Source organism: Gossypium raimondii, chromosome 10 (assembly GCF_025698545.1).
Source record: "Gossypium raimondii isolate GPD5lz chromosome 10, ASM2569854v1, whole genome shotgun sequence".
Classification (NCBI taxonomy): domain Eukaryota; kingdom Viridiplantae; phylum Streptophyta; class Magnoliopsida; order Malvales; family Malvaceae; genus Gossypium; species Gossypium raimondii.
The window spans coordinates 7,861,528-7,872,844 of NC_068574.1; the positions used below are offsets into that span (position 1 = coordinate 7,861,528).

General features: G+C 35.0%; 2 protein-coding genes across 5 annotated transcripts; one reads left to right on the plus strand and one right to left on the minus strand.

Moving 5' to 3' along the window:
* Positions 1-262: 262 nt before the first annotated feature.
* LOC105776952 (protein DUF642 L-GALACTONO-1,4-LACTONE-RESPONSIVE GENE 2) lies at positions 263-3,488 on the plus strand. Its single transcript, XM_012599938.2, has 3 exons — positions 263-401; positions 2,188-2,700; positions 2,788-3,488. Exons 1-3 carry the CDS (start codon positions 329-331, stop codon positions 3,324-3,326), a joined length of 1,125 nt encoding a protein of 374 aa, XP_012455392.1. The 5' UTR covers positions 263-328; the 3' UTR covers positions 3,327-3,488.
* Positions 3,489-6,507: 3,019 nt separating this feature from the next.
* LOC105776950 (aconitate hydratase-like) lies at positions 6,508-10,784 on the minus strand. Of its 4 annotated transcripts, XM_052622285.1 has the most exons (10): positions 10,180-10,781; positions 9,905-10,010; positions 9,582-9,799; positions 9,092-9,173; positions 8,854-8,939; positions 8,457-8,601; positions 8,224-8,366; positions 8,092-8,148; positions 7,920-8,000; positions 6,508-6,779 (listed from the first exon to the last, which is right to left on the minus strand). In XM_052622285.1, the coding sequence occupies exons 1-10, from the start codon at positions 10,228-10,230 to the stop codon at positions 6,771-6,773; spliced, it is 978 nt and encodes a 325-aa protein (XP_052478245.1). In that variant the 5' UTR covers positions 10,231-10,781; the 3' UTR covers positions 6,508-6,770. The 4 variants fall into 4 exon arrangements, with proteins under 4 accessions (XP_052478245.1, XP_052478243.1, XP_052478244.1 ...); XM_052622283.1 differs by having other exon boundaries at positions 8,224-8,601; positions 10,180-10,784; XM_052622284.1 differs by having other exon boundaries at positions 6,508-6,776; positions 8,224-8,601; positions 10,180-10,783.
* Positions 10,785-11,317: the final 533 nt, after the last annotated feature.

Below are 11,317 nucleotides of genomic sequence, written 5' to 3' on the forward strand. Positions count from 1 at the left end.
ATTGGACAATACATTTATAAAATATTAATTATATTAAACATAATCGAATTTGAGAATTTATATATACTGATTAAATTGGAAAAATAATTTCATGAATTTTCTTTTAAAACTTTCTAAGGAAAAGAGAATTGAATGTAAGAAGAAAGAGAAAGAAGGAGGAGCAATTGATAATTGATAGGTGTTGTAGTGGCAGTTATGTAGTTTAGACTAAATAGTAATGGCTTTTGTTTATTGCAAAACACATAAAAAGGCCACCCTGGCCGTCTCGATTTTGCATCCAAATTCCCTCCCTCAGTGTGTGCGTGAGAAAGAACACATATAATACAAAATGAAGAAGGTGGCGATGTTCTTATTGCTGCTGCTTTGCGCTACTTCTCAAATAGCTTCATCTGTCAAAGACGGTAATGAAGCCTCTCGATTTCTAGTTTGTTTCCTTTTTCAAAGCCTTACTTCATGCATGCCATCTGCAATTCTTATTATTTCTTTTCTGTAGTCACCATGTAAGACTATATGTCATTTTCTGCTCTGGGTCCGTTCTATTCGTTTTACTACATAATGTAGTGAATGAAGGTTTGTAGCCTAAAAGCATGCGTATGGTACATGACAGCAAAGAACTAGACTAAGTTTGGTATCCCTCTTTATATGATTCATAACTGGAGCATGATGTTATATTTATCGTATAGGAGTGGTTAAAGAAGAAGCTTTTAATGAACTTGAGGCTTACTTTTTGAACGATTTGGTGTAGAGTTGGGTTGTTTGGTGTGTTATGAAGGAGCCAGCTTCTTAATGAGTCGAGATCTACACAATATTCCATCATGTTTATCCTGTTCTAAAACATCCCAATTTCAGAATCATCCGTCTATGGATTCACTAACACTCATCAAAGTTGGGGAGACATACAATACTGAGCCCACATGGATATCATCGTTCCAATGTTTTAGTATAGTATTTGTTAGAGTGCTAAGAAATTTAATATATATATTTTACTTTTGAAATTAAATTTTGGGGATAAAGGGTTGGTTTGATTTTAAATTTAATCTGATTATCACAAATTTAAAAATTAAAACTTTAGATTTCTCTGGAAACTTGCTAGCTAAGAGCTAGCTAATGTATTTCATCCCTATTGCATAGGTATGTGAGTAGTGGATAGAAAAAAAACCCTTAGGTATGTGAGTTAAATGGGTAAAGTAGCTTCCGATCTCCCAAGAATGAATATCAAATTGTCATTAAGAGTTTATATTTAACTACATAATAATACTATATTAAACAATTTACTCTTAATTTGATTTGGAAACTTAGGGCAGCTATAAAGCTAATCTTTAGGTTGAGCTAGAAGCTCGTTGGCTGTACAAGCCTTGATAGAACTCTAACTTGTACGTCTGCCTGCATGAGTTATTAATAGGAGGCTGCTTTAATAATCCAAGTTTGCTGGTGAGTAATAAATTGCTGACACATAAATGCGAATGAATGAAAGAAGAAGAAAGAAATAAGTTAATAAATCAGCATGCATGTGCTGTATATGCAGCCTTGAGCCACGTGAAAACCCAGGCAGACGGGTTTGCACATTTTCCCATACCACACATCAATCAATCCATCCTTGCAAATCACCACAACGTCGTTTCAATCCAATTCCTATAATATCTTATTATTATCCTTGGTCATTTTATACCACTAATTATCCCGTGAAACCTCAAAACTGCATTGAAAATTGATGTGCATGTGCATGGTTGTTGAAATTCATGAATATAATACGCCAAATTCTTTTCCATCCTTCTGAAGGAGATCCAATCTCAACCTTACTCATCCCACATGCATTAAATCAAATAATCGGGATTTGTTTTTCATAAGGAAAAAGGGTTTCCTAGATAAGGTTTAGGGTCCCACATGTATAGATTTTTTTATTAGATTCATCAATGCTGATCATCTGGACCACTTTGGGCATAATGAAGCTTGAGACAGCATGTCCTTGAAGCAAAGGATCCATCAAATCCGACATGTCAGATTTGTCATATATTGATAAGTTCAAAGTTAATGTCCTCTAAGTAGTTTAAGCCATACTTGTCCAACAAAATTTTATTAGTCTAATTATATAGAACAGGGGATGACAATCGATTATTGAATATTAATCAGATGCACCATATGAAATGGCTGATGGATCTAAATATGGTGATTGAAAACAATTTTCAGGTTTATTGCCAAATGGGAACTTCGAGTATGGGCCAAAGGCATCAGAACTGGAAGGAACAAAAGTGATGAGCGCCAAGGCCATTCCCAACTGGGAGATTTCAGGCTATGTTGAGTACATAAAATCAGGTCACAAGCAAGGTGACATGTTGCTAATAGTACCCGAGGGAGCCTTTGCAGTTAGGTTGGGGAATGAAGCCCTTATTAAGCAGAAAATTGAGGTAGTTAAGGGCGACTTTTACTCTCTAACCTTCAGCACAGCTCGCACATGTGCACAAGAAGAAAGATTGAATGTTTCGGTCTCGCCAAACAACGAGAAAAACGACTTCGGATTGTTTCCGATTCAAACAATGTATAGCAGCAATGGATGGGATTCATATGCATGGGCATTCCAAGCTGATGCGCACGTAATTGAGATCTCAATACATAATCCAGGCGTGGAGGAAGACGCAGCTTGCGGCCCCCTTATTGATTCAGTCGCATTGAAGACCTTGTACAATCCGAAACGTACCCGAGGTACATAAAACCGATCACATTGACGTTTGTTGTTTGAAACTGAAGTTCATGATTCACTAATTGATTGTTTGATTTAACAATTTGCAGCCAATCTACTAAAGAATGGAAACTTCGAAGAAGGTCCTTATATCTTCCCAAGGCCGACTTCCGAAGGAGTTATAATTCCACCCCACATTGAGGATGATCACAGTCCTTTACCAGGCTGGATAATTGAATCCCTGAAAGCCATTAAGTACATCGACAGTGAACATTTCTCAGTACCAAAAGGCAAACGGGCCATCGAACTCATAGCCGGAAAAGAAAGCGCGGTTGCACAAATCGTTAAGACAGCAATCGGAAGAAACTATGTGCTTTCATTCCTTGTTGGTGATGCTAACAATGGATGCGAAGGTCCCATGGTGGTGGAAGCATTTGCAGGCAAAAACACTGTGAAGGTGTCGTATAACTCCAAGGGCAAAGGTGGATTCAAAGCAGCTAGACTTGCATTCAGGGCAGAGTCGACACGAACTCGGATCATGTTCTATAGCACATTTTACGCCATGAAAAGTGATAACTCGGGTTCTCTTTGTGGACCAGTGTTGGATGATGTGAAGCTGCTTAGTGTCCGAAAATTGCATCACCTGTAAATTAAAACTGTCTGGAAAATGTTAGTTGCATTGCTTATGCAACTCATCCCATTAGGGGTAACAAAAACAGTGAGGGTTTAATTCATTCCGCTGATGTTATGTTTATATAGCTTTCTTCATTAATTTAAATTAAATGGTATGTTAGGCTGCTGCTTTCTTTAATTCGCCAATCAAATGTCTTGAAGTTTTGCCCTTATGTCAATTAATACCATATAAATGAAAAGAACTGAAATCTTATTGGTGGGTGTCGAATCCACCAATATAAACCTACGCCTTAGTTTGCAAATTATGCAGTATAGGGAGTAGGGTCGATCCTTCAGAGACTGGTTTACTGTAAACTGTTGCTCGCTTGACTAGATTTATGTCGGGGCAGCTGTCGTGCCCAAGACGTTCGGGGGGATAAAAATTTGAAAACCTGAAATTAACAGAAAAATAATGTCAAAAGTAAAAGTTGAAAACAGAATAATAAAAACCGTGAAATAAATATTAAGGAAAATTAATTAGAATGAGCTCAGCTTTAGACACGAATTTTCCTCGTTTTTGAACCGATCCTCGAAATTAGATGAACTCCTCTTTTCCAATAAGCTAGTTATAGCTACCAAGGACGCCTCGGACACCAACTCTTTCTTGTGTAAATTAGTTATGGAACGTCCAATAACTAATTCTTACCGATCGAACAACCACGAAACGTTCGTGATTTAGAACTTCGGCAGCTTTGCATTCTAGAAGAGCCTAGCTCGAACCAATGCCCTCAACCGCGTGGGACATTTAAATCCGGTTACTACTTCCCTTGACGGAACCAAACAACAATCTCCACTTGGCACGCCAATGTGTTCACAGAAAACCGATTAGAAACGTTCCTTTTGGAATTCCAACTGTACGTCTAACCACACTAAATCAAACGACGCGTCTTTTTGACTTAGTGTTGATCGACTTTATGAGTTGACAAAATCATACTCTTAATCCGGAGAAGTAATAAGTACTGGAATTTTAGGAGTTAAATGGCTCGGGTTCGTAACTCACGGGTTTTGACGAGGCTAATTTCGGCCTAAAGCTGAAAATGAGTTTAGTTGGCTAATGTTTGGGGCATGTTGGTGTTTGATAAATTAAATAAGGTAGAAATGGTGAAACGATGGGTGATGTGATTGAGTATGAGGGTTGGAATATATTAAAGTGGGGTGGTTGACTATTTGGAAAAAAATTGAAAAATGGAATTGCAAATGGCTTGATTTGGTGATTAGCTACTGGAAATTAAAAATTGAAGGAAAGGAAACTAAAGAAACAACAATGCTACGTGAGAAAAGAGAGAATGTATTGAAAGACAAGAACTTAATATTTTTGATTAATGAATTAATGAACAATACAAGCTCTATTTATACTAGGGGATTTACTAAATTAGGAGCCAACTAGTCATAGGAAATTAAGGAAAAATATTCCATAATAAAATAAATCCCAAAATAATCTCCCCCACTAAGTCAACAAAATTTTCAGCTAATTAATATTGGAAAAATTCTACTTTGGCTCTCCTTCTTTGCTTCTTTCTTCAATTTGCCCCAATTGTTTCCTTTTTCTTCTATTTAGCCCCAAATTGCATTCCTGCACAAAAATCAATAAATATGGCAAAATTAGTGGTGCATTCTCATAAATTAACCAATTTAATTACATTAAATATGTAGCTTTAGCATTTAATCAAATCCCCCTACTTAGCTTATGCTAGTCCTCGAGCATTTTGTATGTTTCTGCAAAAGGAAAAATTTCCTCCAAAATAGGACTTGACCCTCATAGATTGCACAATTCAACAATTTAATCATAGCACATTAACATCTCAAATAACCTAGCCTAATAAGTAAGTAAATATATTTCAGAATTTATGAGAGCTTGATAGGCTTACCTTCCATTTTATTATTTTTGTACTTAGGGCATTTCGAATTTTTTGAAGCGAGACATGATGACAACCCAAGCACCATGTTCCGGTTACTCAATTCGGACGTCTCTAAGCGGGTTATTTCGCCTTACTCATGATAACTTGTTAGCGGAGTGAGTGCAAAGAAATTGGGCAGCCACACGAACCTTTTTACGCGAGATGTAATGACAACCCAAGCACTACGTTCCGGTTACTCAGCCCGATGTACAACCCCAATTTTTCACTCTTAACATTCGTATCAGAGGAGTATTATTATTCATTTTTTTTCTCTTTTTTTTTCAAATATTTGACATATGATAAAAGGTAGGCAATCAAGCAAACTCATAATTCCCCAAAATTTCTTACCTACTAAGTCTAGGTTATTGAAAAGTTTCATGTGTTAGAGAATTAAATAGCTAAATAGGTCAAACCATAAGTGTACCATCCCAATTTAAAAGAAAAATTTTACCTTTTACCAAAAACATTCAAAAATAGTGATGACAGATAAGCAAATTAGAACCAATTTATGTTTCCCTCCCCCCTACTTATTTTACATTGTCCCACTACACCAAAACAGGCTTTTAGCGGCGCTTTTCTAGGCAAAAAGCGCCAGAAAAAATGCCGCTAAAGAACGCGTCGCTAACTTTAGAACTAAGACCTTTAGCGGCGCTTTTCCCACAAACGCCGCTAAAGACCAAGACTTTTAGAGGTGCTTTTCCCACAAACGCCGCTAAAGACCAAGACCTTTAACGGCGCTTTACCCACAAACGCCGCTAAAGACAAAGACCTTTAGCGGCGCTTTACCCACAAACGCCGCTATAGATCGTGACCTTTAGCGGCGCTTATTCCACAAACGCCGCTAAAGATCATGACCTTTAGCGGCGCTTTTGTCACAAACGCCACTAAAGAACAAGCCTTTAACGGCGTTTCTTGCAAAAACGCCGCTAAAAATATAACCTTTAAAAAAATTATTTTAATCAAATAATATTTATTTTTATGATAAATATTATATTATGTTTTTATTTTTTAAATTTCAACTTTAAATATATTTTTAAGGATAAATAAAAATATTAATTAAATTACATTTTCTATGAAAATTTTAACTTTAAAAGTAAATATAAAATTAATAAATTTAATTTTAGAATTTAAAATAATAAATTAATAACACAATTAAAATCCAAAAGTTAGAACTCAAGTTGTCATAAATATTAAAATAAAAATAAAAATTAGAATCAAAACTAAAATAAATAATACATATGAAAAATTAAAACACGACAATAACGAAAAATTAAACACCACACATAAAATTTATCAAACTAGTTAAGAAATACATGGTGCAGCCATGCAGTATAAATACAATAGAATCATAGGGTAATTTTCCATAAATATCTTCAGAGTACCAAGAACTATTTGTCACAAAATTATAAAACATGATAAAAAAAAAAAAAAAAGAACAGGTAGCAGACAAGCTATTTGTTACTTTTTGTTTTGCTTCCAAGGCTTCCTCAGCCGCCTTCATCTTGGCAACAGAATCATCTTCATCATCCCTGCTTAAGAAAACAAAGAACCTATTGTTAAACAATTTAGAACTTGAAAAAGAAAAGAACCATGTTACTCGGGCTTAGGTATGAGTGTTAGGTGTCAGTATAAAGACATGTCAGATATGGGTATGAAGGCATGTCTGAGATGAGTATGTTCAAAGTGACATCAACAAAATTAATAATACAATTTCTATATGTTAAGAAACATCCTGGCTGAAGGTTAAATGAAGAGGCTTAAACTTAAGAAGCAGCTTACCTATGTTCGGCACCTCTTGAATTATTTACTTGAAACGAAAAGTTTTTTTTCAATAAATCATGTACACATCAACTCAAGATGAAGAAAAACAGAAAATATTAGTCCAATGTTATAACTGAAAATTGCATATCCTTGTACAGCTTAATGTGCTTGTTAGCATGCGAATTTTTTTAAAAAAAAGAAGCTCTTTATACTTGAAGGGACAATGGAAATTAGAACAGAATAAAACTAAACAGGCAAGAAATAAAACGGATATCAATGGACACCTCATCCCGAGAACATGAGAAACCATAGCTTAGTTTTGTGTTAAGATTAAAGAATAGCATTACCTAGGAAGTGTTACACAATTAGATCACAATTTAGAACCATTGCATACAACATAACATACCAAAAGAACTTCAACAACATTACAACATAAGCCTAAGACAAATTATAATTTAAGTGTCAGCTAACCTTGAGGTAGGCACAAATATGTTACTAAGTTAGAACTCTGAAGGACCAATCGGAATAAATGAAACGACTAAAATAGGCAAAATAAAGAATACACAGAATGGGAAATATATAAAAATGTTTAGAAAAAAAATAATTTATTCGAAAATAATAGCAATGAGAACTGATTTTAGACCGCCCCCCCAAAAAATTCTACCCTTAGCTTCCACAAATGGTTTAGGAAAACAGACAAAGATTTAATTTTTACAGAAAAAGTAAGAACCGACTTACCGAAAATTCGAAACTAAATAGACGGATAAATAGTCAAACTAGTAGAGTTAGTATATGCATGTCATGCAGGTCTAAATGCTGGAATATTATACATGCCACATTTGGAATATTAGAAATAAGACAGTTTTTCATGTTACAAAAGGTTCCAATTTTTATGTCTGGAAAGCTTTTACCTCTTTGGCCCCTGATATACAGAGTTCAACATCCTCAAGTTTCAGTTCCAAGTAAGAAGAGTATACTTTCTCAATCTGAGGCTGAGTTCAGAGAAAAATTCTCAGTAAGAAACTGAATGCTGAACATTTTTTAATCAAACTATAGAAGAAAGAACATATGGTGTATATTTACCTCGTTGTAGTCTACAAACATCTTATTAGTCCGTAAATAGGATTCTATCATAGCAATCTACATTTTTGCAATAAGTCAGTAAATCAAGGGTCAATAGATCAATTGAAACAAAGATACACACCAAGGACTTACAGTCTCATCACTTCTGCCAGTCAATTGTAGATATTGCAGAGTGAGATGGTCCACAGGGAAAAATCCCATGGTTGCACCATAGTCAGGAGACATGTTGGCAATAGTGGCACGGTCAGCTAATGACAATTTACCCATGCCTTCTCCTGTATATAGAAGTGGAAGGAAATATCTACGTGAAGCAGCCCAGAAACAATGAATCCGTCTTAAAATAGAGGCTGAATTGAAGACTCTACCATAGAATTCCACAAACTTGCCAACAACCCCATGCTTCCTTAGCATTTGAGTAATTGTCAACACCAAATCAGTAGCCGTCACACCATCCCTCAGTTTTCCTAATAGTTTAAACCCAACAACACCTGGCAAGACCATGCTCATGGGCTGCATTCAAAACCACAAGCATTCAATCATTAACTAAGGGGTTTTCTGGCAAACTAGTAATTTCCAAATTAAAAGTTCACCCTTCCAGCTACGTCAAGAGAAAGGCGAAACTAATTAATCCCAATTGGACACTTAGCCACACATATAGTTCGTCAGTGTTTTCTCTTTTTCTCCCTTTGTATCATGCACCTACTTTTGTAACAGAGGAACCTAACAGTAAGTAAATTACTCATGATTTACTTAACCCTTCACCTTAAGACTCATGATTTTAAACTTAACCCTGCTCTTTTGATCCATCTGTTTTTCATTGTTCTCAGGAGGCTCCACGAACTTGAAGACTAGTAAATCCATTTAAAAACAGAAATAGAAATTCATAAGAATGTTTCAAAAGATAAAGAAAAATAAGCTAAACAAATATGTCTGCCAAGTGCCAAAGCATGATAAAAACCAGAAGTGAAGGGTATGCATAAGCGTGCAAAAAAACATTTACCCGTTACTATGATGCTCTCACCGGGGGCTAGAATGGCACCCGGAGGGTGCATGAAACAGCTCTTTGGTGCAGTTGTTTGAAACTAAACCAACAAAAACAAAAGGACTCGTTATGGAATTCATCAAAGCATTTGAAGTTATGACTTGCTATTTAGTTATTCTGTCAGCCATGCTAGTTTTTAACATAGAAATAAATGAAATTTTGAACAGAAATAACCACTTTGATTTTTTATCTAATGTACAAGGACTAAATTATCCATTTTTTAGTAGAAGGGGAAAAATGCAATTTGACACCTAGTATAGGGGCCTCAATATTATTTTTATCAAAATCAGGGTTAATGGCATAATGAAAACAAACAACAGCCAAAGACTCTACTGCAGTTGAATGCAAGATCAACTTCATGATAAGTACTTAAAAAAACTAATTAAAGCATAAAACAATAACATCTAAAGCAAAAAATAAAAATAGTAGTTAGGGTAAATTATATTACAATGAAGTAAATAGTGGAGAAAGCAGCAATTGTCCAATATCTTCCCCAATATGCATCTGCTAAAACAGCTCCAATGAGAGGTGTAACGTAACAAGTTCCTTGCCAAGTAGTCACATTCCTTGCAGCTGATGCATTTCCTTCATGTAGTTTCTTGGTCAAGTAACTTACAAGATTAGTTGCTATCCCATAATAAGCCAATCTCTCACAACATTCATTACCTATAATTCCATATAAGAAAATTGCAGAAATAAGATAAGCTTTACTCGAATAAAAGTAAAACTCATTTAAATGAAGAGAAAATAGATAAATTTATAATAATTCACCCAAAATGAAAGGGCATGCTTTCCAATTTCCAGTATTTTGCTTCAAAACAGGATTCCCATTAAAGTCAACAGAGCCATCCCCAGTGTAAAGCCCACTGTTTTCAGCCTAGAAATACAAAATATTGAAACATTAAATAACATAACCTCCAAGATAAAGAATTTTAACAAGAAAAAACAACAAACCCAGAAATTTTTTCAGTGTTAAAAGGTGTATTTGAACAAATGATCAAAATCTTATGACCACCAAAAATAAAAGATCAAAGGGGGAAAATTACCCGATCAAGTTCAGCTTCCAACAGCGATCTCTCTTCATCGACAGATCCCATGATTGTATTGCAATTGAACCAGTCAAAGACTACAGATTCAAAATCCCCAAATTATAGGGCAAAGAAATATTATAATTGGTGATGAAAACGCTGGGTATTATTTATTTATTTGTTAGCCTTATAAAATCATAATGTCAAGCGTCCTTTGGAGGAAACCGAAATGGCAGAGCCGTGATGATTCGATCCTTTGGCATGAGGTTGAGTTTGAACGTATAGATTAGACGCTGAAGAAAAAGACGGAGTAGTTCTGGTATTATTCCCGGTTTGGCGAAAAGGCAGCTTAAAAATTCCCCGAACTTTGCCATCGGAGGGTGACTTTTGCTCGGTATCTATCGCCATCTCTCTCGCAAGCATATGTACAGCACTGTGTGCCGCATCGCGAAGATTCTAAAACCGAAAAACCTTTACCGGAATTTGGGAGTTTTAAGACGAAGAACAAACAACAACTGACTTGGCTTCGGTTGGGATGAACCACAGAATTGAATAAGTGGTTTCTTTCTTGGATGTGGGAAATTAGGGATTTTAGGGGGGAAAGTCGGGGATTTCGGGGGAGGGAATTTTTTTAAAATGGCGCTATTTTTGTAAAAGTAAATTTTATTTTGTGGCTTTTTTTATAAAAACGCCGCTATTGCTTATCTATTGCGGCGTTTTTCATAAAAACGTCGCAAAAAAATATTTTATTTGGAATAAAACGACACTGTTTTGCTATATAGAATGGCGCAATTTTTTAAAAGTAAATTTTATTTTGTGGCGTTTTTTATAAAAACGCTGCTATTGCTTATCTATTGCGGCGTTTTTCATAAAAACGCCGCAAAAAGCATTTCATTTGGAATAAAACGACACTGTTTTGCTATGCTAAAATTTTTTTATTTTGTCTGTTAAAAATTATTAGTTAAGTGATTTTATAAAACATTTATTATTATTTTTTATAAATTGAATTTTTATAAAAAAATCAAGTACTCTCAAAATAAATATCGTATATTTTAATAAGAAAAAATGATTAAATGACTGTAATTAATTATTAAGTTAGAATTATCCAATGTAAGCAATTAATCTCTCACATATCAAATTTCTATTAAAGATTGAG